Here is a 22,919-nt window from a genome sequence, read left to right on the forward strand (position 1 = left end):
TTAAATTTGGGAAGCTTATGTACACCACCTATTCAAATAGGTCTCTTATACTTTTTATTTTATTACTCATGAAGCCTCGGGGGCGTGCACGGCCCTTACATCAAAGGCAGACAAGGTGCAAATCATGAAGAATTCATAGGATCAGTTGGACAAACGCAGTTAATAAACACAAAAGAATGAGAAGCTGAGCAAAACAACGAGGAGAGACAATTTTCTCATTTCAAAGCATCACATGCTACCGGCATTAGAGAAGTAATCAGTAAATTGGTATTTGGAGAGAAATAGCTTGAAAGTTTGGGTTTCCTAGTGGCCAAGCTAGAATATGCATGCTTAAAAACTATGCAACTATTTAAACTACAAGGTTGTGTTATTTAAACACAGATTAAAATGTTTTCATTTCTTAATTAGGTCAAGAGACCTGGAAATACCTCTCAAACCTGCTTTTGTCAGAGCTGTAGGCAGAGGTAGGACTGATGGGAAGTCTTGTCCCAGTACCTTCACACACTGTACTTGTTGGAGTGCTCCCAGTTAGCAAATGGCCTGGATACAACAGCAGTTTGAGCACGTCAAAGAGGATGACTGCCATCAGCTGAATTAAACAGTACCTGGAAGACTGGCAAATAGGAGTCAGCTTGAAAAGAAGTATGAAAGAAACATGAACATTTGCAAAGGGGGCAGAGATCTTGGGGAGGGAACAGCAGCGATCAAAACCTAGTTTGACACTGCCAGAAGACTCTCTGATGGCATCACCGCCTCCGCCCTGGCCAGAGAGAGAAGCTTCCCTGTCTGCACACCAGCTAGCGGACTGACAATCTGGGGTACAACAAGTAGGGACCCACACCTCAGGTGTATATATGTGACCTCATGTGGTGCTTTCTCAGTGTCATTTGCATTCGTGGGAGCAGCATGGGCAGCATCCACATCTCCCACAGGAGATGTGCACAATTAGGAGATCCTGCAGTCCCAGAAGAGAGCGCGTGCGCTTGTAACCCACACTTCTTGGGGGTGCGTATGACTGTGCACATATGTTTGTGTGTGTACAGGAACAGAACTTCCTGGGACTAGTTGTAGAAAGGCGTTTAGAAATTTGCAAGTATTTATTAACATCTAAGTATTTAGTGTTGAGGCTTACCTGTTGTACTGCTGATACTGATCCTGAACATACAGTTCACTGATTGCCTGTTAACTACCTGTGTTAATAAAAATCAATAAACAGCTTTGATCCTGATACAGTTTAAACTATGGGAACTGATGAGTATTTCCCTGCAAAATATGTTATTGAACTGTTGGAAACACTTTTTTAAATTTATGATTACAAAAGAAGCAATACCAGGAATGGACCTTGCTAGTACATCTTAACTGTCAGCTTAGAAGGTATTGCGCTAGTTACTGATACTGATCCCTACAAAAGAAAAAATGGAAGATGAAAAGAAATACATAAAAAAAATTAAGAGAAGCCCAATAAACTCAACGACAAACTTAAACATGATAATGCCCCAGTCACTGAGAATACGAAAAGTTCAATTGGGGAAAAAAGGATATATCCTTGCCAGTTTCATTTTCTACCACAACGTCCTCCATAGATTCAAAGTACTGGCTCCAAAGCACTGGCGAAAAATCACGCTTTCTTCCAGGGCTGCAAGACACACACACACACAAAAAAAAAAAAAAAAAAAAATCAGTAAGAGGGATTTTTAAAATCTTTCATTTAAATTGGCATACAGGCATCATTATGTACACTGAAGAGAACACACTGGTGTTACACAACAGTTTAGGACTGGAAGCAAATGATGCATCAGTGAAATTCCCATACAACTACAGTATTAGCAATTTTATGGTCAATAAGGAAATCTCCCTTTTTTTTCCACCTAATTGTTGCTCTTATTGAGGATATTACAAAGATGCACAGGAAAACTAGTGGAGACACAGAGAGAAGAGTATTTTCCTTGTAAAGCAACACCAAGGAAGACTGAACAATGGCCATTTAGACTACACAGACCTAAGACAAGGGAAAAGAAAAAGAACAGGGCACATAGTGATACTGTCCCAGTACAATCTTCCAATTTGCAATGCCCCATAGATCAGATGCTTCAAAAGTCAGAGTCAAAAGTCACTAAATACCTTTGTATTTAATGGTCTTGCTCTAGCCTTAAAGCAAGCCTGATGCTGACATGACTGGGAGCACTCCAGTGCCTGGAACACAGGAAGCCATCCTAAATTTATGACTCAGCCCATGAATCATAATTAAAAAAAGAATATGTCCCTCTCTGAAATCACCTTGACACCACAGCATTGAAAAGCAGAATGCCAGCTATTTACTGAAGGTTACTACCAATCTACCGTGTACTACCTGTCATGAGATTACAACTTTCCTAGAAATCTCCTCTAGTTTTTGGAAGAAATATAATTCAAACAAAGTCAACCTGCCCTGACGGCTAAGTGGCTGGTAGAAAAACTCTGGAGAGAATTGAACAGTGTCATATATAGAAAAAAAACTTAGAAACACTGTTGGGAGCAGAATAAATAAAATCCACCAGGTTTAAGTTAACAGCAGCAAGTTTTAATTACAGCTCAAGTTTCCTGATATTTATTGCAACGGTTAAAACTTTAACGTATCTGTAAACAGATCTAGTATTTAAATACTGTATGTAGGGCAACATCAGGGCTGTGAAGGAAAAGAACAAGACCAAATTAATTCGGTATACGCTTCCGTATCTATCCTGCCTCAGTTAAGTATAAGGACCATGAGAACAGCATCACAATAAAGACCAACAAACACTCCTCAAGCTGCCTTCTTCCGTGTTCTTAGAGCTACACAGGCAACCGTCTGTGATTCTGAAAGTATCCGATAATAAAACCATTTCGTTAGGAAGGATGCTATGAAGTCCAGCAATGCAAGTAAAAGGTACTGGTCCAAAAGGCTAAAGTAAAAAATAAAATTAAAAAAAAAAAGCAAAAGAAAAAAGTAGGACCTTTAGAAACCTGCATTTTAAATTAAGGATCATAATGACAAGACTGTGTAACATAGATGCTGGCAGAATATTTCCATGCGAGAATGGGCTTTCAGGCTCCAGTATGCTCCAGGCTTTGCACCTATTCCCTGGTTGCTGTAATTGCTTTAGAAGTCATAATCTACCCATACAGAAACACTGCTTTACCATCATCAAAAAAAAAAAAAAAAAAAAAAAAAATCAAACAACCCAGAAAGGTAAAATCTGGCCAACCACATTCCAATCACTGGAGACTTCTGGATGCCCAATTCTATCCAGCACAAACTAGGGAGCTAGTGCCCAGAAGCAAGATTTCTTTTTCTATCACATCGTTTGCCAAATACTGATGAACGAGCACTGCACAGGCAAGAAAATCATAATGGTGGACACCAGGGGAAGAGAAGGTGCTTTAGAGATGGACCGAAACTATTGTGTTAAAAGAGGACCTGGTGTGATGAAAGATTTGGACATCAGCGCTACCTGTGGACTGCTTCGTGTCTAGTAACTACTTCTACCTGGAGAGGTTTCCTCCTTTTGTATAAGCTGGCATCTTCCTGCCAGTGCTCTGCATGCCCAGGGAATAACACCTGAACAGAGGCAGTAAAAAAAAAAAAAAAAAAAAAAAAAAAAAAAAGCTTAGTTTTCCCAGTAACACATTTCCAAAACGTGAATCACAGTCATTATTCCCCATAAGCAGTGAGACTCATCTCCTCTTTATAGTAAGGCTAATTTCTGCTGCAGTTTGTTAACAGGTACATCACAAAGCACTGCAACAAATTACATCTTAAATTAGCTGCTCCTGTAGTACTAATGTCAGGTCGTATCCAGCACCTTAGGGAATGAAATTCCTCTAAATTATTGGGTGAACAGAGAAGACCTGTTCTGCGGACATCATCTAAACCAGGACTCTCAAAGGTGCCCAGTGCAAACCAATTTATTTTTTGCTTCCATCAAAAGGTGCAGCTGTGTCCTCTCCTTGTATCCCCATTACTAACAAAAGGCTCTGCAATCAGAATTTTCCTGATGACTCAGTTGATGCAAAATCTGTTTCTCAGGCTGATATTCACTCAGTAAGGCTAAAAGAGTAGTGCTTAATTTCGGCAGTGACATAATTAGACTAGATTCAAGCCCAGTATACAGGATGAGTAACAGTGCACCATTTTAACAGGCTTTTTGCACTTCAACTCTTCTGGGGGAGGCAATCAGCACAGAATATTAAAATCAAGCATGGGCGTGGGGGGTGAAAGACCTCCACAGAAGAAAAATCTCCTCCGTTGAAGGGAGTTTCTCCTGAATTCTTGGCTTCCTAAAGAAATAGAAAGGAACAGACAAAGCAGCTTTTCAATTTTGTAGAAACAAAACTCCTATTTCCCCTGATATTTCTAGAAAATGAAACATAAAACAACCACCCCCTGAACGGTCCAAATTCTCTTCTGTGGGTTTCCAGACTTCAGTATTGCTCTTGTCAAGTTTCAATTAAATAAAATGTCACACACCTACGTAAATCCAGAAAATATTAATCTCTTTTACTGCCTCAGCTTAATCTTTCTCTGATTAAAGAAAAAATACCACATTCAAACCTTAGCCTTTCAAAGAATGCTATAGATCAGGAAGAACAAAGTGAAGTAATATCAAGATGATGAGTTGTCATAATATTGGGAAGAACCAAGCACACCTGCATAAGTGTCCAAGTATCCAAGGAAGGGAGACAACATTTGCTGTGACACTGATAAAACATCCTGCTAGAAAAAAAACAAACAGAAAACCTCCCAGTGCAGATCAAGATGAAAAGAACAACTAATGCTGAATTTCCTAAGCAAGATGTTGGTACGAAATACAGCAAACTCTTATTATTAATCAGAGCTTCAAGCTACCTGTCTTACAATTGGTTTATCTTCTAGGACCACAAGAATCAGTATGATGAGAGACAGCAAAGGTCCATCCAGCTCTGCAACGTGTCACCGAGAGATGCCAGTACAGCAAATACTCTGGAAAGGGTTAAGTAAGGAACAGCGTATGACCTGCCTCCAAATTTTCACTATTAACAGGATGGGGATCTCCAGAGGCTGCATCCTCAGCACTGTGTTGCATTAAGAGAGGGCAGTTTCCTTTAGCTTGTCACATAAAATACGAATTGCTTCCAGCCAGAGCTACTTCCACAACATCTGTGACAACAGTGCCACAATTTAATTAGGCTTTGAGCAAAAAGGATTACTTCTGTTTGCTTTTAAGCCCACACTATAATGTTTGCCTGCTCTTCTCTACAGTATTAATGATTGTATACACCCCTATCATATTTCCCTTGCCTGGGCCATGTATTTTTCAAGCTGAGAATCCTACTTTATTGATTGTCTCCTTGCCTGGAAGCCATCCCAGCCCCTATCATGCTCTCTCTCCATACCATTCCTGGTTCTTCCTGGAGATGGAGAGAACTGCCCACAGCTTGGACAATTTCCCTTCACCAGTCTTTGAATAGGTAGGATGTGCAGTTAGTGACAACAAATTTGATCGCCCTTTTAAAATGCAGCATTTCAGCACAGTCAGACTTTTCCACAGCATGTTACAGCTGGTTTTAGGTTTGATTGTCCTGAGTAATTCCAGGTGATTAGCAACTATCATCATCCGCCTGGCTACACCCCTTCCAACATAATCCATAAATCCGGTAAACAGCAGGAACTCCCTGGTAACCTCCCCTGTATCGTGAGACCAGAAAGTTTGTAAGTGGACTCTCTTACCCATAAGGGAGGCAGAACATGGGGAAATCCTGGAGCAAGTTGCTGATTAATTGTATCATGCCAGACGAAGAGTTTTGGTTGTGTGACAAATTAATCCACTTTTGTGAAAGCAGGGTTATAGTATGGACAGCCACTATTGCACAAGGCAAGGGAACACAGTAGCCTGTTGACTAGTGCAAGGACATTAAACCCGTATTGTGTATGAAAGGTATGAAATCACATGAATCATCATGTAGCACAAGTTTGGGGTATTTAGCATCAAAGTGAATCATAACAAAAATAAATGAACTTCTCACAGTTGCACACCAATGCTACAAGCCCAAGTTGCAACAACATGAAATAGCTTGAGCTGTCACTGATGACATCAGACTCGGGATCTGTCACAAACACCAAACCCCACGTCATAGTTTCTACCAGTAAACTCACTTTTTTAAGCATTCAAGACTGCCAGAGGGACTATTAAGCATAGCACTAACCAAATCAGCTACCGATAGCCAAGCCACGTAGAAAATGTTCATTAATCCTACATGGGCAAGAGCAGGTGTAGAGGGACTTGGCATTGTTCTTTTTCTGACAGATGAAGAACATATCTCAAAACCAACAAGGTGAAGTTATGTTCCAAGGCACAAGGCAAGAAACGGCATTAACAGCACGGGGCACATACTCCTGTGATGCATGGTCTCCGGAAAGCCAGTGGTTCATCGGCTGACTGCATAGACCAAAGTGAGAGCACGGTGACCCCGGTCGTGGCGTGATTCTCAGGCATCTAAGGACAACCTCGACTTGGAGCACAGATTCTACCGCTACTGCATAAGGCGCTGGTGCCACCATGTCTGGAATACTGTACCTGCAGCTGGATCAATAATTTAAGGATATAACTGAGGAGGATTCAAAGAAGTATAGAAATGATCAAGACTGGAAAACAGAGCATATAGCAAGAAGCTTTACAGAGCCCAATCTGTTTAAACATACCAAGACCAACATGGGGCAGGGTGGTGGAGGAGGAGTGAAGGGGTAAGCTAACTTCATCGCAATTGCTCAGATCGAAGGGGATTTTTAGCTCGTTTTCTCAAGCAGATGTCTTCAAGAGATCAGATAATCTGGAGAACTTGGTATTAGCCTCAAGCCTCTTAGGCTGACCTGATGCAGCTCTTTCTCCTGGAACTGGCAGACAATCAGAAAAGGTGACCCTCCAGTTACGGAAAGCACTGATACACAGTCACTGTAACATAGAATAAACCTGTGAGGCTAGTGAAGAAGACATCTCCTTCCTTCCCCATTCCTCCAGAGTTAACCACTCCCTGTGAACAGATCTAGCTGAAAACAAAAACGGTTTTCATAGAGTCACAGAACAGTTTGGGTTGGAAGGGACCTTTAAAGATCATCTAGTCCACTCCCCCTGCCATGGGCAGGGACACCTTCCACTAGACCAGGTTGCTCAACTCCATCCAGCCTGGCCTTGAGCACTTCCAGGGATGGGGCATCCACAACTGCTCCGGTCTTTCCCAGATCTTTCAGCCAGATCTGTTCCCTACCTGGCTAACCGCGAGGCCACCCAAACACAGTACAATGGAGAAGATGAAGACAAGTAGCAGAACAGTAGGAGACAAATTGCTCCGTTCAGTAGCAGCACAAACCCACACAGGGTTGGCCTGATCACATTGCCATAGTCTGAATTTGTGAAGCAACTATTGACTGAAATGGTTAAACTTTGCTCAGTTTCACAAAAGCCATCCATAATTCCTAAGCAAAAGTGAGATTAGATTGGTCAACTTTCCACTTTGCTTGGGGCAAACCGGAATGGGAAATAAAAACAACAAAAAACCCAACAAAGGCACAATCAAAAGACTTGAGTATTTTTGTATCTCCTTCTAACACCATTTCTGACAGCAGAGGTCCAACGCAAGGATTACTGCTAAAATTCTCATGCAAGAGGCAGGCACATGCTACTACCAAGACAGATCCATGCAGAGTAGCTCCTAGATTGCAAGAGGAACCCATGAAATCAGAGCCAAGCCCTTCCCTGGGAAGTTGCCACTCTACTTCTTGCCATACTGTTTGATTTAGTGGCATTAGCAAATGCTTCAAATTCAGCTTAACAAGAGTTAACACCTCCAGAGAAAACGTTAGTAGTTCTGTGTCATATGAAATGTCTGGGAACAATATATACCGGAACTCCTATGTTTGTGGGAGAATTGGAGCAGAAAGTGAAGAGGAGCTGGGAGTTAAAAACTATTGTCACCTCCAATACAAATACGTGCAAATTGCAATTTAAAGCAAAATACTTGCCTCCAAACAATGCTTGGGAAAACATAAGTGACCTCTCATTTAATAGTGAACCCCGAGAAGGGCAGAATAAACATGTAGTTTTCCACAAAACACCTGGCGACCGCAGGAAGCTGGGCAGTGGCTGATTTCAGAGAAAGATTTCTCTGAAGAAAAGAATTAGTATCTTTGATTTGTTATTTTTCCCAGAGCTGCTTTTTTTAGCGATACATCAACACACATTCAAAATTAGAAGCAAGCCCAATAAACAGCAGCTGTGATTTTTGCACCTTCCTATGCTGAAGCAGTATTTTGCTGACCAAATATTTAAACTGACAGAACTAATTACTGCTTTTTAAAGTATCCGGCAGACCAAAACAGAAATGGATCCAACATAATAACTTTTCTAGAACGATCCTTAAACTCCAAGCCAGCCAGCCAGCATATTAAACTGGAATCACAAAACAAATTCTGGGCACCCTCTACAGCTAGTTTTATCCTATTGTGCAGTTTGTCCTCTTCATCACGTACTGAAAATGTGCAAATACTGCAAGCGATCCCAGAGCAACAGGAGCCCACGCGGCTCAACAAATCTTTCACCAATTTTTAAAGGGGTTTTCTTGCAGGTATTTTTCCTAAAAAGAAAAAAAAAAAAAAAAAAGGTTGTACCAAGCAGGGAGAACCATTTTTAGAAATGCCTTTTTTTGTTGACCAAGAGTCCATATTTAAAACTATTAATGCAATTAAAGAACATCACGTGCATCAATCAAGATACGTAATTCTTGCACCACATTTGAACCTGACCAAAGCAAATCAAATATAATCTATATGAAAGAACTGCCATAGTTGACAAGCTATATTTAAAAATTCTATTAATTGACAAGGGCAATATTTTAAGTTCTGCCTTGAAGATACTGAAGACATACAATGTTTCTTTATTAAAAAAGTTGCAGGGAAAAAAATGGATTAGAAAGGGAGAAATTAGTTGAAATTGTCATGATTGAATTACACAGATCTGATCCAATCAAGCCCTTCTAGACAATCAAAAGATCTCAGGAGATCATATGTAATTTTTATTCACATATTGGGAAAGAACAGCAAACTGTCTCTCATTTTCAAATCCCAACCAGATCCTTAACTCTGAATAAGCTAGTTCTGTAAGCAAAGTAGTGAAAAACTCAAGACAAAAATTAAGACGGCAAGTGCAGCAGCTGCTACAGCTGTCACGAGCTGCTGCTGTAAGTGTCGGTCCTTTTGCTTCACTAGTGATTTTGCAAACTCCATTATTTGATTTCCCCAAAAAACTCTGACCATAAAGTTTCACTTTATTTCCATTTCAACTGAGCAATTCAAATGAATCACTTTCAATATGCAGGCAATTTCAAACACAGCCTTAGACAGATTTGCTCCTTAAAATAAGTGGACGCTGAAAAATGAACTTCAGGTTCCTCTCACTGGTGTGATTTTCACGTACTGCTCAGGTCAAAGAGAAGCACCACCTTCCTTTAAGAACAGCCTTTTGGTAACATCATTCAGTGGGACAATTCTGTCGGAGAGCACTTAAATAGAGGCAGGAAAGCGCTACACCAGCAAAGGTGGGTGTTGCTGGAACGGTGCATGCACACGTGTGTGTCTGCAGGCAGGAAGGGGCTGTAATTTAGAGGAAGCAAGGTAGCAGAAATCAATGCGATGTACTGTGAAATACGATGAAATTCTAAGCGTACATCTTGTGCTACCGCAAAAGCCAGTCAAAACTATGTTGCAGCAGCCATTTTAACTATTCAGTGGTTTTACTTAAATATTAATATCAGTATTCCACACAATCAAGGATTCAACATCCCTACTGTTTGGATTTTCACGTGTGTCATTACTTTAATAAACAACTGGAAGCGCGGAAGAGGCTGCAGCTGGCAGCAGAGCTAAGATTCACAGTGACGGAGCAGAGCACTTGGCCTCGTGTGACAGTCCCATGGGCACAGCACAGCTATTTGCTTCGGCCACTTTGAATTCTTGAATGAGACTCCCCAGTAAAGAGACATAAGGAAGCAATTGTACTGGAAAATGGCAAAAAAGAATAAAATAAAATAAAAAAAAGAAAAAAAAGAAAAAAAAAGAAAAAAAAAAGAGAGAGGTGAGTCTATTTTCACCTATTTCAAGGCAGTAGTAGGTGCCATTTTATTACAAACTACCGAAACACGTTTTAAACTTTTAACGATGTATTACGAAAAAGATGGTTAAGACATATTTTGGTTAAGACGTCCTCAGTAAAAATGGCAAAATCTTCTCTTCAAAACAAATAATCTCAGAGTAAGCTTGAAAACGATGTTTTGAGGAAAGCATCCTACCCTGTAACTTGCCTTTCCGGTCAAGGATGACTGAAGCTTGAGAAATTTCAGTGCTGCAGTAAATTATTTTTCTATTTTCCTAAAGCAATCTCACTTGCTCCACCCTCTGCTTATGATCTGCTTTCAACCACACCATACAGTCACACTAACATGGCCTGCCTGGTTGATAAAAGAATAAAGAATAAAAAAGAGACTACCCAGCAGCTAGTCAGAGGATCGGTGCGTACGAAGCAAAGCATTTAGCCATGGAAAAATCAGCTTACCAGCACTGTTGGATATTAAATTTAAACCCCTTTTAATAGCGCTGCTTCCAATTCAAGAAATTTAAAGTGCAGAAATAAAACAGGTTTATAAACACAAGATGCTTAACACAGCAAACAAATGTTTCTCTAAGTTTAATTATTTTTTTTCCCCGTAAAAGTTTGAATTTTAAAGGACTATTTCAGTATAGCCCTGTACGTTTGCCAGCACCGTAAGTCACACACTCATTTTTCTCTGTAAAATTAATTACATTCTCTTTTGGTGGCCTGACTATAGAATCCTGCGCTTGGTTGTATTGAACTGCATCCTGCTAAGACTAAACTTAGTTAAGCCTAAATTAAGGCCAGGTAGAAATAATTCACACAAAAGCAGACAAGATGCAAGCAGCCACACAGCAAAACTGTAGCCCACAACCTGAGTAGAGGGGCAGAGTCATACCACCAAAAAAACCCTCAGTTCTGCTGAGATGTATGAATGAAGCTATCATCTACAAATGTAGATGAAATAATCTTTCTAGCTCACAGATGTATGAAAGCCTCTGTTGAAGTTCCACATCCAGTTTTGGGCACTGCTGTCCAAAAATAAAAACACAGCTTAAGATGAGGAGAGATCAGAGATCTTGGGGGAAGAAGAAAAGGTTAAAGGAACAAAGTATTGAGTCTACAACTACTCAAGTTCAGAAGCAAGGGTCTAGATGATGCTGACATCCAGCCACCCTTATCTCCTGCCAGCTTCATCAGCAACCAGAGACAAGTAAATGATACAATCGCACAAACGTAGGTTGACAAGTTCGATCCCATGCAGTCCTGGCATTTGAACGCTTCGACTAAAAATCTGAGCCAAAGCTTCTGCTGCAGCAGCATCCATTACCCACGCTCCATGTTCAGACAAATGTTGGAGCTCTCCTACGCACCACCCTACCCACTCGGGAAGGACAGTCAACACCTATTTAAAAAGCCACCTCACCACCCTGCCAGATCTCCCTTCCAGCCCTCCTTTGCAACAACAGCCATAAAAGTGTCTACAGCACGACAGCTTCACCTCACCATTACTTGTACCTTGCTGTCTATTCCACTTCTTCTTGTCTCCTTTTTACACATAAGTCACAAGTCTCTCCGGATGACACCGTTCTCATGTCAGACGTGCAGTGCCTCACACAACGGGAACATCACCCGTAAAGGGATTTACTCGATGTCAAAGCGGTAAACGAAACATAAAACTGCGCCATGCAACTACAATGTGATTATGAACTATTCCCTGCTGCTTCGAAGGGGAAGGAGAGGAGAATTCTTGATCCTTAACTGCAACATTGGATTTCTTATCAGTGCTTCCAGAAAGTATGTGAAAGGGAAAAAAAGAGGTTTATAGCATTATAGAACAACAGAAAACAAACTTCCCTTCATAATCATTTCCCTAACAGAGAGGGTTCAAAAACCCTCCCAAGATCAGCAAGATAGGAAGCATTATATAAATTACTATATAGAATTGCTACTAATGAGCACTGCATGAGCAGAAATATTACTGACCTGCAAAAATACCCCAGAGGCGTACATCATAAAATCCATTTAAAAATCCCTGGAAATGCTCAATTCTAAGTTGCTTGTTTACCTGAGATGAGTAAGCAAAGTAACAAATATCATGGGGGTTTTGTCATCACCTCATTAAGGTAGTAACTTAATGGCCTTTTGTCTTTTTTTCTAATAAAAATCATCACAAGGATGGATTTTCAGAAATGACAACACTGACATGGAAAATACATCCTGCAGTACAGCATCACTTTGCAAGAACACGGCCAATTAAAGGCACATGAAAAACACATCAGCTCCTTTAGTTTACCAACTCTGAGGTCTTGCAGCAGAGTACGGATCACCCTATGCTGCAGGAAATTGATTTTTGACTTTTTATTTAACATGGAGGTACCTGTCTTCAGGAAATAGCTGACAGAAGTTGACACCAGCAGCAAGACAAACTGCAACCTGATTTTCATCCTGTGTAAGGCCACCTTAACACCAATGTTGGAAGTTTTTAGATTTATTATTAAAGTCGGAATACCTAACTGAACAAGCAATGTGTCATGGTGTTTGTTTACAGTGCCATTGGTGTATACACTGTTGTATGGAAATAATTAGATGAGCTGCTGACAAAGTTTACAATGCATGAAACCAGTATAAAGTACATTCAAAATTACACAAAATAACCACAAGGGAGAAGACTCTTAAGTTAAACAGGATAAAACAAGAGGGAGAAATAAAAACTTCATTTCTTCACCTAAAATAGAAAAATTGTGTGTTTGGCAGACTTTGTACAGCATAAGGGTTTGCTTGGTTAACTCTGTTCTGAACAGAGCCAACATAATTAAATAATATATTTAACATTAAATCTAGCCTTATATGTACCACGTAACCTTCAGCACACTCCTGTGAAATACAAGACTCTCCACAACACAAACGGGTGAACTAGTGGTATAGTGACTTGCTCGTAACCCCACAGTTAACACAACAGAGCCCATGAGTCCCAACTCTCAACATCAGATAACCAAGAAATACAGGAGAGCACAGCAGTCCTGACAGAGAGCAACCCCCTCTGAAAGTCATTCCAAACTGCTTCCTTCTAATTTCTATGCCTATTTCCATACTAACAGTACAAATTAATCCTTGAATACAACTTTTTTGCTTAGCCTCAAAGCCATGCCATTAAACACTTACATGAAGCTTAGCTTTAAAATAATTCATATTAAAAGAAATAAGTATTTGATGAAGATTTGTTAGTATTAGTTCATATAATAACAACATCAATTGTATTATATCTGTTCAAATATAATAGAAATAATAAGATGTAAAATAAATGTTTTAAAAGTATGCTTTAAAGGAGAGGAGAAATAGTCCTCTCCCATCCATAAATACCTAAACAGTTTATTTCAGTCACAGCGGAGTAGCTGTCTTTTTCATTATTTCTTTTAGTTATCTGATTTCATGCATCAAGGCAAAGGAGATTTCCTGTAGGGATTGTAGGATATTTTTATCCTCCAAATAGAGCACTTCATATCGTGCAGAAATCATGCAGCGCACACCTGGACCTCGCAGAGGCTCGCTCTTGCACGGAGGCTGGCGTTCCTCCAGAGGATCAATCCCTGGTCTTTGTCACAATCCAGACCTCAGATTTCGTACTTCAACAGCCAGCTACATACAAAAAGTCATACAGCCCTGAAAACGCCTTTTCTCCAGATTTAATAAAATTTCCATGTTTCTGCCATTCTGCTTAAATCTACACTTTTGCACAGGGCTGCCAAAGAGTTCTGTTCAGCGTCCTGAGACCGCACCTCTCCTGAGCTCAAGTCCCCATGATTATTGCCAGCTTCCTTTGCCTAACTCTGCAACCATAACTTTCCTACAATCTAGCCATAACCCTGCTGCAAGATCATCTTCTCTCCTTTAACCATAATTAGGTACCTGCTTGCAAGACAGGCTTCTCCCTCACACCTCTAGAGGTGAAATGACTAACTTCCCTTCAAAGCCATCCCATTTGCAACCCATTTGCTCCCTCTGACTCATCGCTAGAGAATAAAGCTTTTGCCGAGGTTGTTCTTGTCCAGTCAGTCCTTTTTAGTTGCCATCCACACAGCTAGACACTGGTCAGTCTTCTCTCACAGCTTCCAAAACATGTTCTCACTCCTGCTTCAAAGATTTGACACCTGTACCCCAGATTTTCCACCATCTGAAGCAGGGACTTAAGTCACTTGGCGGAGTTCACCTACTGTACAGCTTCACATAAGCGTCTGCTGCTGAGAAAAAACATTTAAATATACCTCTCGCCCCAAACCATGCTTTCACCGACTTTGAGGTACCACTCGGACAAATTACGACGCATTTGACCCTCCCTTCAAACACAGATGACAAAAGGACTCGGAGAAAAGGGCTGCTGAAGAGCAATCCCAGCACCAGCCACCTTCCCCCAGCACTGAGAATACTCTCGGTGCGGTAACACCCTTGCCTGCCTCCTTGCCAGGGAGAGGCGGCTGGACCAGACGCTGTTCTCCTGGGGCACTGGTGAGCAATCCCCCCCACCCCGGGGGCTTGATGGCCTCTCGCATCATGTCATCGTCCATGGAGACCCACCACGCTGCCGGCCACCTCCACTGGGCTGCCACCCCCCCACCCTAACCCCCCCCCAAGCAAATAGCACCCACTTTTCTCCCTTTCCCTGCCAATTCCCCCAGGAACAAGCACCCCACCCACGAAATCCCCTCTCCCACAGCCCCCCCTCCCTCAAACACCCCAGCAGCAAACACCCCAGCCCCCGGTGTCTCCCCCCAGCAAGAAGTCACCCATCCCCCAAAGCACACCCTCAGCTCCACTCAGGAGAGAACACACCCCCCACTTTGTACAGGGCACCCCAACCTGCCCACATAAGGGTGGCTCCTCTCTCCTCCACCGACCACCCCTCTCACCAGCCCCCCCCTCCCCAATAACAAGCACCCCCTCCCTCCAGAGCCCCCCCCCCCCGAACTGCCAGCGAGACCCCCAGGCCCGCAGCAACAAGCATCCCTCCCCCACCGCCGTTAGCTTCTTTCCCCTTCTGTCCCCCCCCCCCTCAAGCCCCCCGGTCCCCTCAGCCTCTCCCGCCCTTCCCCCACCTACCCCATACGCATTTTGGAACCGGACTGGCCGCCGCCACCGGGTAACGGGGGCCGCGGAGGGAGACGGCCCAGGTGTAGCTGCTTCTCCAGAGCCGACATGACGGCGAACGAGGCACCAACAAGACAAAAACACACGGCGAACACCCACCCACCCACCCCCCCAAAATAAAAAACCGCCCCCGCCGAGCGCCTCGGCCGCCGCCAACCCCCGCTCCGCGCCGCACCGCCCCACCGGAAGCGGCCTCCCCCCCGCCGGGCACCCGTAGCTTCCCTCCCGGGGCCTTCTGGGAAACGTAGTCCTCGCCTCCCTGAAGGTGCTGCCTGTGCTCGCGGTGCATGATGGGAGTTGTAGTCCCGGAAGTGCGGCTCGGCGGCGTCCCGCTCCCGCCGAGGCGGCGGTTGCCGGCGAGGCCTGAGGCGAGGCGGGATGCGGCAGAGGAGGCCGAGGGTGCTCGCCCCGGCGGCGGGGGGTTCCCGGCGGCGGGGAGGTGGGCCGGTCCCTGAGGGGGAAAATGAAGGGTGGTGGGAACCGGCGGCGACGGTTGAGGAACGCGCCTCAGCCCGGCTTCCGCTGACGCCTCTCGGTCCCTCGTCCCCACAGGTACCGGCGACATCCCCGCTTCCACCAGCCTGCCGCCGCTTGTGGAGGGCCCGCTGCGCTGCTTCCTTCGCTGCACCGTCTCCCGAGTTCTATGGACGGCCCCCAAGCCGTTCGCCGCCCCCTTCGTCCGCCTGAGGTGGTGGGGGGAGACCTCCGACGGTACCGTCTTCCAGCCCGCCTCCCGGCCCGGGCAGCCGGCGGGGAGAACCACCGCCCGCTACGCTGTCCGCTGCGGGCCCAGGCAGTTCGCTGCCTACCTGACAGGTAGAGCCGCTTCGCCCTGGTCAGGCAGGCCAGGGCCGGGCTGGAGCTGCCGGGAGACCCACAAAAGCCGGGGAGTTATTTGCCTGCCAAGTAACCCCGGTCCTGGTTTCGCTTTACGGCTTTTTAGGTCGTTTTCCTGATTCGGGAGGCTTTTGGAATTGCTGGTATCGGTCTCTCTAGTATTCAGGTTTAGCCCTCAGGTCTGCAAACTGTTGAAGCCTCCTCTAGTCCCCTTAGTGTCAAGATCAGATGATTTTTACTATTGTACATATCCCATTAAATAGGCATTTCCATATTTTAAGGGCGGGAAGAATAAAAAGATGCTCAGGTGAGCTGGTAATATTGTTAAGGTGATTAATTTAGTGAAAGATCTGCAGGAAATTAATGCAAGCCTGATGTCTAGAGTCTGTCTGTAAAACCTGTGCCTGCTATTGCTGCTCGTAGAATCACAGAATGGTTTGGGTTGGAAGAGACCTTAAAGATCATCTAGTCCAACCCCTCTGCCATGCACAGGGACATTTCCCACTAGATCAAGTTGCTCAAAGCCTCGCCCAGCCTGACCTTGAACACTTCTAGGGATAGGGCATCCACAACTCTGGGCAACCTGCTCCAGTGTCTCACACCCTCATCATAAAGAATTCCTTTCTTACATCTAATCTAAACCTACTCTCTTTCAGTTTAAAACCATTACCCCTTGTCCTATCTTCAGTAGTCCTTTTGTGGTAATCTTGTACTTATTTATCATAATTTATTATCAGTATAACACTTCTTTACCTGCTGCCTCATCATAATTTTCATGATACAACATTATGTTAACCTCTAGCATCTCTGTCATTTTAACAAAAAAGCTTTAGTTGTGTTTAACTGTGACCGTGTTCTGTGAGACTGAAATGAAGCTGTTCCTAATTTTCGCAGATATGGGTGTGCTTGTCCTGGAGGTAATGACCAAACTTGACCATCTTCCAATTGGCAGAGTGCAAATCACTGGACTGTCCCAGCTCTCTCCCAGCCATCCAATCAATGGGTTTTTCACCATAGTTTCACCAACATCTGATAAACTAGGACAGCTGCAGGTAGTCCTTATATCTTTGCTCTTTATAATAAATTGTATTGCTGTAACACTTACCAGTATAATCAGGTGCCAGGATCAAGCTGTACTAGGTGCACTACAGACCTGGTTTCTGTCCAAGGCATTCGTGAACTAAGGTAGCAAATGAAGAATGAATACTGACGGTGTTGACTCTCTTTTGTTTAGAAGGATGTGTGGCATTGGTAGTTCAACTTGATTAAGAAAATCTGTAGTCTCTACGCTGAGAGTGAGTTTTAAGAGCGGATTTAAAAACAGATACGCAGTTCTGACGCTTCTCCAGAGCCTCACTGGGCTCAAATTGTAGCAGATTTTGAAATCTGGGGTAAAGAAGGTGGTGTTCTGTTCTGCAGCCCTGGCTCTGGACAATTTATGCTGAAAGATAGTTGCCTGTGATTTGAAAACACAGAATGTGAAATAAGTAGTTGTAAACATGTCAGAGTTTTATGATGTTACGTAACTGCATGATATAAATATTACTTTGCATAGAAAAGCAACAGTTTTCCAGAGCGTGACAAGTAAAGTTGAATACGGTATGTGTTGCACTTAATTAAGAAAATAATGAAATACTGTTTTCACATTCTGTCTTTCAGGTCTCACTAGTTCTAGAACCTCTGCCAGAATTGTATGACACCAGCAGCTCTGTCCCAACCACAGATGCAAGTTTAGATGTCGCTGCTGCTCAGGGAAGCAGCAAGCCCCAGGTTCTTGCTCCATCACAGCAGCCCAGGCAAACGCGGGCGACTATTGCTGACCAAGAGTCCGTTAACAATAGCAGAGACACAACTCCCAGGTATCTTTTTTTCCCCATGACAAAATTCTGGTTTATTTTGCAGTTCACAACACTTTTTTTAAGCAATGGCTATACACTTGTAAGTTAGGGAATACTTGATCTTTTTGAATGTGCATTTTATATGAAATCCAGAACGTTCAGGATTTCAGAGCTTAGAGGGCCAGTTTCTCATCTGATATAAATTTGCATCCTACATTGACTTAGTTCAAGCTATGCTAATTGACACAAGAGGTACCACAGATCTTGTACTTACAGCGTGAGTCGGTCTCTCTGATGGTATAAGTGGAAGATAAGGAGTCATTAAAATAATGTGTCACATTTCTTTTTGGAGCTTGTACTGTAGGGGGGCAGCTGCAGTGCTAGGGAGAATTTGAAGAGGTTTGAATCCCTTTACCAATCCATTTTAGTTGTTACTGAAATAATGTTTCATTTTTCAATAGAGGAAAGGACCATTTGCTTTTCCAAGAGAACTCTGAAAACATAAAGGACGCTTTTTCTGCTTCTCATCACCGTCTGATTTTACCAGATGACTGTCTGAAAGTGAATCGTTCAAATTGGCAAGTGTCGTTTCCCACCAGCACTGATCCTGAAGCACCTGCTAGAACAAACACGCGGGTGCTCTCTTTGCATAATCCAGCTACAAAAGACCTGCTTTCAGGTTTGTATACAATTGTCGTCATCTTTTAGATTTCACAATAAATAGTTCTTGATAATATTGCAGGTGCCTATCTAGAAATAAAGACTTAAGGAAAAGTGATACACTATATTATTTCAAACAGAAAATGATAATAAAATGGTCTTTACTTAAAAAGTACTGATTTAGTCTTGCTGGAAGGTGGCTTGAGTATCAGGATCAGGCAAAACATGCTGCCCTAGCAGTATGCTTGAGCTCTGACCTGGCTAAAAGAAAAAGAAGCTCAGCTTCACAGCCTGTTTAATCATTGACATGTCTTCCGAGATGGTCATCAAAGGTTCCGCTCACATTCAGGTAGGTCTTGGGAGGATTTCTATGCCATTGGCATTTTCAGATGGAAAATAATTTCTTTTCCATCACCTGCCAGTTAACATCCCTTTTAGATCACAAGCCGCCTGGACTGGATTCAAATGAGCATCAAAGTAGGGCGCATTTCCATGTGTGTTGCCTTTTGAGTTATTTTTTTATATTTACAGAGAAGGCCTAAAATTAGACTGCTGTTGAGACATCCTAAGATGACAAGCTGTTCTTCCATACATTAATCTTGCTACTGTATCTTAATAATGCCCCTCTAATGCCTGACTCGTTGCCTGCAGATGAGTTATTTGTACAGCTCTGAGTGGTAGAGGATTACTCTCACTCACTCCCAGCTGTGCTATCTGTTTTACAGTGTATAGCACGCACTTAATCTCCAGTATGTCAAGATCTCTTTATAACAGCAGAGAACAGAAGTTTCTTGACTGTAGCTGGCACATTTATTGTGTTTACACGTTGCTTTTAAATTGCATTTGAATGCTGAGATTTAATCCTTCTGCTTATTTCTCAGCTCTTTTGGATCAAGGCAATAAACTCCGTGATGCCATGGTTGTTTCTGCAATGAAGTCTAGCCCGGACATGGAGATTGAACTGAATGAAGTGCCTGCTTTTATAGAGAGGGACAACTTCAAAGCACCAGCAAAGTGAGCTTGGAAAAGGGGGAAGTCATATTAAGTTCCAAACCATAGATTTTGAGACCCTATCAGGAAAACTTGAAATACTGAGATTCATGTGATGTATATTAGGATTCTTGTTCAAATGGGAAATTAACTTCTACTTGTGAATAAAATGCTACATTTTGTGAATTGTTTTTAATCATCATGTAGTAAGCCTTGATTTAAGTCACTGATTTTAATTTTGTTTCACAGTATATTTCTATTTAGTACAGTGTTATTTAATAAGGAAATGTTAAATGTTGATAAGGAGTAAGAGTATGATAAGGAACATAGCAAATTAAATGTTTCTTGATCACAGAGAACAGATTTTTGAAGAAATGTAAGTAATTAGTGACATAAATTGAGTACTTTTGCATATTCTAGTTTGCATCTCTTGATGCCAAAATACCCATGAAAATTGCATCTATAACTGTGTTCTCAGAATTAGTAGTCATTATCTTCTTCCATATGATATTTCTTAGCAGACTGAAAAAAAAAAAAAGTGTTTGTGCCTTTTCAACTTCTAACTCCAACTTTGTTTAGTACTAGGCTTAGTAAATGTTCTCAATTGAACATTGACATTTAGAAGTATTGAGACAAATGCATGTTTTTTACAGGAGAAACTTCAATTCCTTGTTTTTGGAAAAAGATTATCAATGCCTTTTGTTCCACTATAAACCAGAAAATACTGTCACCATCTTTGACAGTCAATGATGCTGTTGCAAACACAATTTAAATTATTTCTGCTCAAACTATTCCAATTTGTTTAAAAGTAGATGATTTTGGACTTTCCAGGAAAAATTGGTAGTGTGTCATTTATAAACATCTTGTTTGTCTTTCTCAGGCCCCCTCTCCTCTTGTTTGCAGTAGCTGTGCTTAAACTGCAAGATTGGGCCAACCTTTACGGTTGGGCTCAATGATCTTAAAGGTCTTTTCCAACCTAAATGTTTCTATGATTCTGTGACATGTTGCAAAGTATAAGATTTTGGATGTGACTTGCAGCAGACTGCAGGGTTGCAGAAAGTTTTTGTGTATCTAGAGATTAAGCTACAAACTGGAGAAGCCTGTACATAACCGTTGGTTTTTATCCTTGATGGATTAATCTTGAACATGCCTTAGTATCTTTCTTTTTCCTTTTACTGCTGTCTCTGCTGCAATCGCTGTTATCCAGGAGCCCAAAAGGCTTGAAGTCAAATTTTGTGCCCACTCCTGAAGATCCGCATCTCTTCACATCTGAAGTTTCAGGTCAGCAGTTTGACCTAAACTCTGAAGAGAGAGCAATACAGTTACTATTGGGCAGGTGAGTGTAATGCACTGGGGGTTACTGCAAAATTGTCCTTATTTGAGCACTTTATACTGAAAAATGCCTCTTGACTCTTCAAGTTCTGCACATTTCTGGAAATGTAACCAGCGAATCATATGTGCAAGAGATGGAGGTGTTTTATACCTCAGCTTGCACTCAACTTTAATATATGACAACCTAGACAGCTCCAAGTACCTTGATGTAAAAATTATGTGAGAAAGAGTAACCACAATCTTTGATAAGAATAACTTATTAAATAGTTGTAACTGTTGTGCCCTAAAATGTTAAGAAGTACATAAAAGAAATACAGTGTTTCTTTGAAGAACTTGCGGTCTGTAAATTAAAAATAGCGAGAACCAATAGTTATTTTTAATCTTTCTCCAAATATTAACTTGACCTTTTTCTCTCATTTTGTGAGAAGTAGTAAGAGTACGAATGATGATTAGGTTGTCTTTATCCAAATCAGGGATATGAAGCATACAGCCTCTGTGTTGGATATGGTTCAAAATTTCAGATCATATGTTTCATGCCCTGCACTTATTTTTTCCCTGTGGTTTATCACTGGATGACATTGAAGTGTTTGCAGATCATAAAATGGTTTTGAACTCGCAGCACAGATAGAAAACCCTTAAACCAAACAAAACCCAATTTTTTCCAACTATGTTCTAAAGATACTTGTATTTACCTACTCAGATATAGCTTGTATTTATTTTTTATTAAAGTAAGCTGTCCTTAAGTATTACTGGTATCTTAAAGCATTACAAAAGTTATATAGTACTTATGGATAAAAATTATAGGTTGATATTAATAGATATATTTTACGATGAAAGTCGTCAACGCCTGGAACAGGTTGCCCAAAGAGGTTGTGGAATCTCCAGCTTTGGAGATACTCAAAATCCAACTGGACAGTTTTCTTATTTGCATCCTCTGCCTTTGAGCAGGGGTTGGACTAGATGGTGTCCAGAGGTCCCTTCCAACCTCAGCTGTTCTGCAATTCTATGGATATATATTCACATGCACTTTTTTCACATTGGGTCCAGAGATGTTATCACAAGATAACCCATCAGGTCACAGACATGTATTAGGTTGGGTACAGTGCCGTGTAAGCACAGTTTGGCTGTATCTGGAGCCAATATAGCACAAATCCAGCATAGAATAGACAGTATTGTCAGAATTCATAAGACATTGACTGCAGAACTTGCAACACTAAGTTATGTTTCTTTCTTTTGTGTCCACAGTGCTGATTTATCTCCTGTGCATTTCTGGGATCGGTCAGGTTCCATTTTGGATTCTCTCTCTCTCGGGAGTGAGGTGTATGACAGTGAACTCAATGATCCGCATTATGACCAGAGTCTGCTAGAGAGTCTTTTTTACACAGCTCCTGTAAGTGGAGATCAAAAGGAAGGTGCTTAATATGTAGCCCCTGAGATGAAGAAAATCAGAAGTCTGCATCAAAAAATAAAGGCTACAGATTTCAGTATTAGTAAGGCTTAATAAGCATTAAGTATCATACAGAAGCTTGTGAGAACATTGCTTAAAATTAATAGTATTAAAAGAATACCATTAGGACTACAAAGTCAAGCAGTGAGTTTGGAAATAGCTAGGATTGAGTCAGTCCATGAAAACTTTTTTTTTAAACCTCTAAAAAATTTTGATACAATTTTAATTGTTTTGAATTATGCAATCCGCAAGTTGTTTTTTCTTTATGTACTATGACCATTATGTATCTTTCTTGACAATGGTAGTTAACTTTTTATTTTATGTGCATTATTTCTGTTTCAGAAATCTGATTCCAGTTTAAGTGATTTCCTCAGTGATGATGATGTTAACTCCTCCAAAAAAGTAACCAAGACAGAAACTCTCAAGAAAGCTGATCCAGTGAATCCACAGAAGGATTCTAATGCCTTTGATGAGGGTCAGAAGGTGACAGAAATTAAACCCAGGTAAATAGTTACATTAGTGACTTGTTTTGCA

At 41.8% G+C, this 22,919-nt stretch overlaps 2 protein-coding genes across 8 annotated transcripts in view; one reads left to right on the plus strand and one right to left on the minus strand.

Annotated features, from left to right (window-relative positions):
- Nucleotides 1–15,380, minus strand: part of PPME1 (protein phosphatase methylesterase 1) — a 34,123-nt gene extending 18,743 nt beyond the window's left edge. Inside the window, exons 1-2 of one of the 2 annotated variants that reach the window (XM_052812454.1) lie at nt 15,234–15,380; nt 1,542–1,636 (exon numbers count right to left, since the gene is read on the minus strand). In XM_052812454.1, the coding sequence (XP_052668414.1) occupies nt 1,542–1,636; nt 15,234–15,331 (193 nt within the window). In that variant the 5' untranslated portion in view covers nt 15,332–15,380. Of the gene's footprint in view, nt 1–1,541; nt 1,637–11,642; nt 11,937–15,233 lie in introns of those variants that run through there. The other variant, XM_052812456.1, reaches the window with a different exon arrangement.
- A 212-nt stretch (nt 15,381–15,592) lies between these two features.
- C2CD3 (C2 domain containing 3 centriole elongation regulator) overlaps nt 15,593–22,919 on the plus strand; it is a 50,884-nt gene continuing 43,557 nt past the window's right edge. For all 6 annotated transcript variants that reach the window (XM_052812375.1, XM_052812379.1, XM_052812377.1 and 3 more), the window contains exons 1-9: nt 15,593–15,720; nt 15,834–16,097; nt 17,013–17,170; nt 17,778–17,977; nt 18,418–18,635; nt 19,498–19,630; nt 20,814–20,942; nt 22,184–22,328; nt 22,728–22,888. In XM_052812375.1, the coding sequence (XP_052668335.1) occupies nt 15,660–15,720; nt 15,834–16,097; nt 17,013–17,170; nt 17,778–17,977; nt 18,418–18,635; nt 19,498–19,630; nt 20,814–20,942; nt 22,184–22,328; nt 22,728–22,888 (1,469 nt within the window). In that variant the 5' untranslated portion in view covers nt 15,593–15,659. The remainder of the gene's footprint in view (nt 15,721–15,833; nt 16,098–17,012; nt 17,171–17,777; nt 17,978–18,417; nt 18,636–19,497; nt 19,631–20,813; nt 20,943–22,183; nt 22,329–22,727; nt 22,889–22,919) is intronic.

This window comes from Harpia harpyja, chromosome 17 (genome assembly GCF_026419915.1).
Source record: "Harpia harpyja isolate bHarHar1 chromosome 17, bHarHar1 primary haplotype, whole genome shotgun sequence".
Lineage (NCBI taxonomy): Eukaryota > Metazoa > Chordata > Aves > Accipitriformes > Accipitridae > Harpia > Harpia harpyja.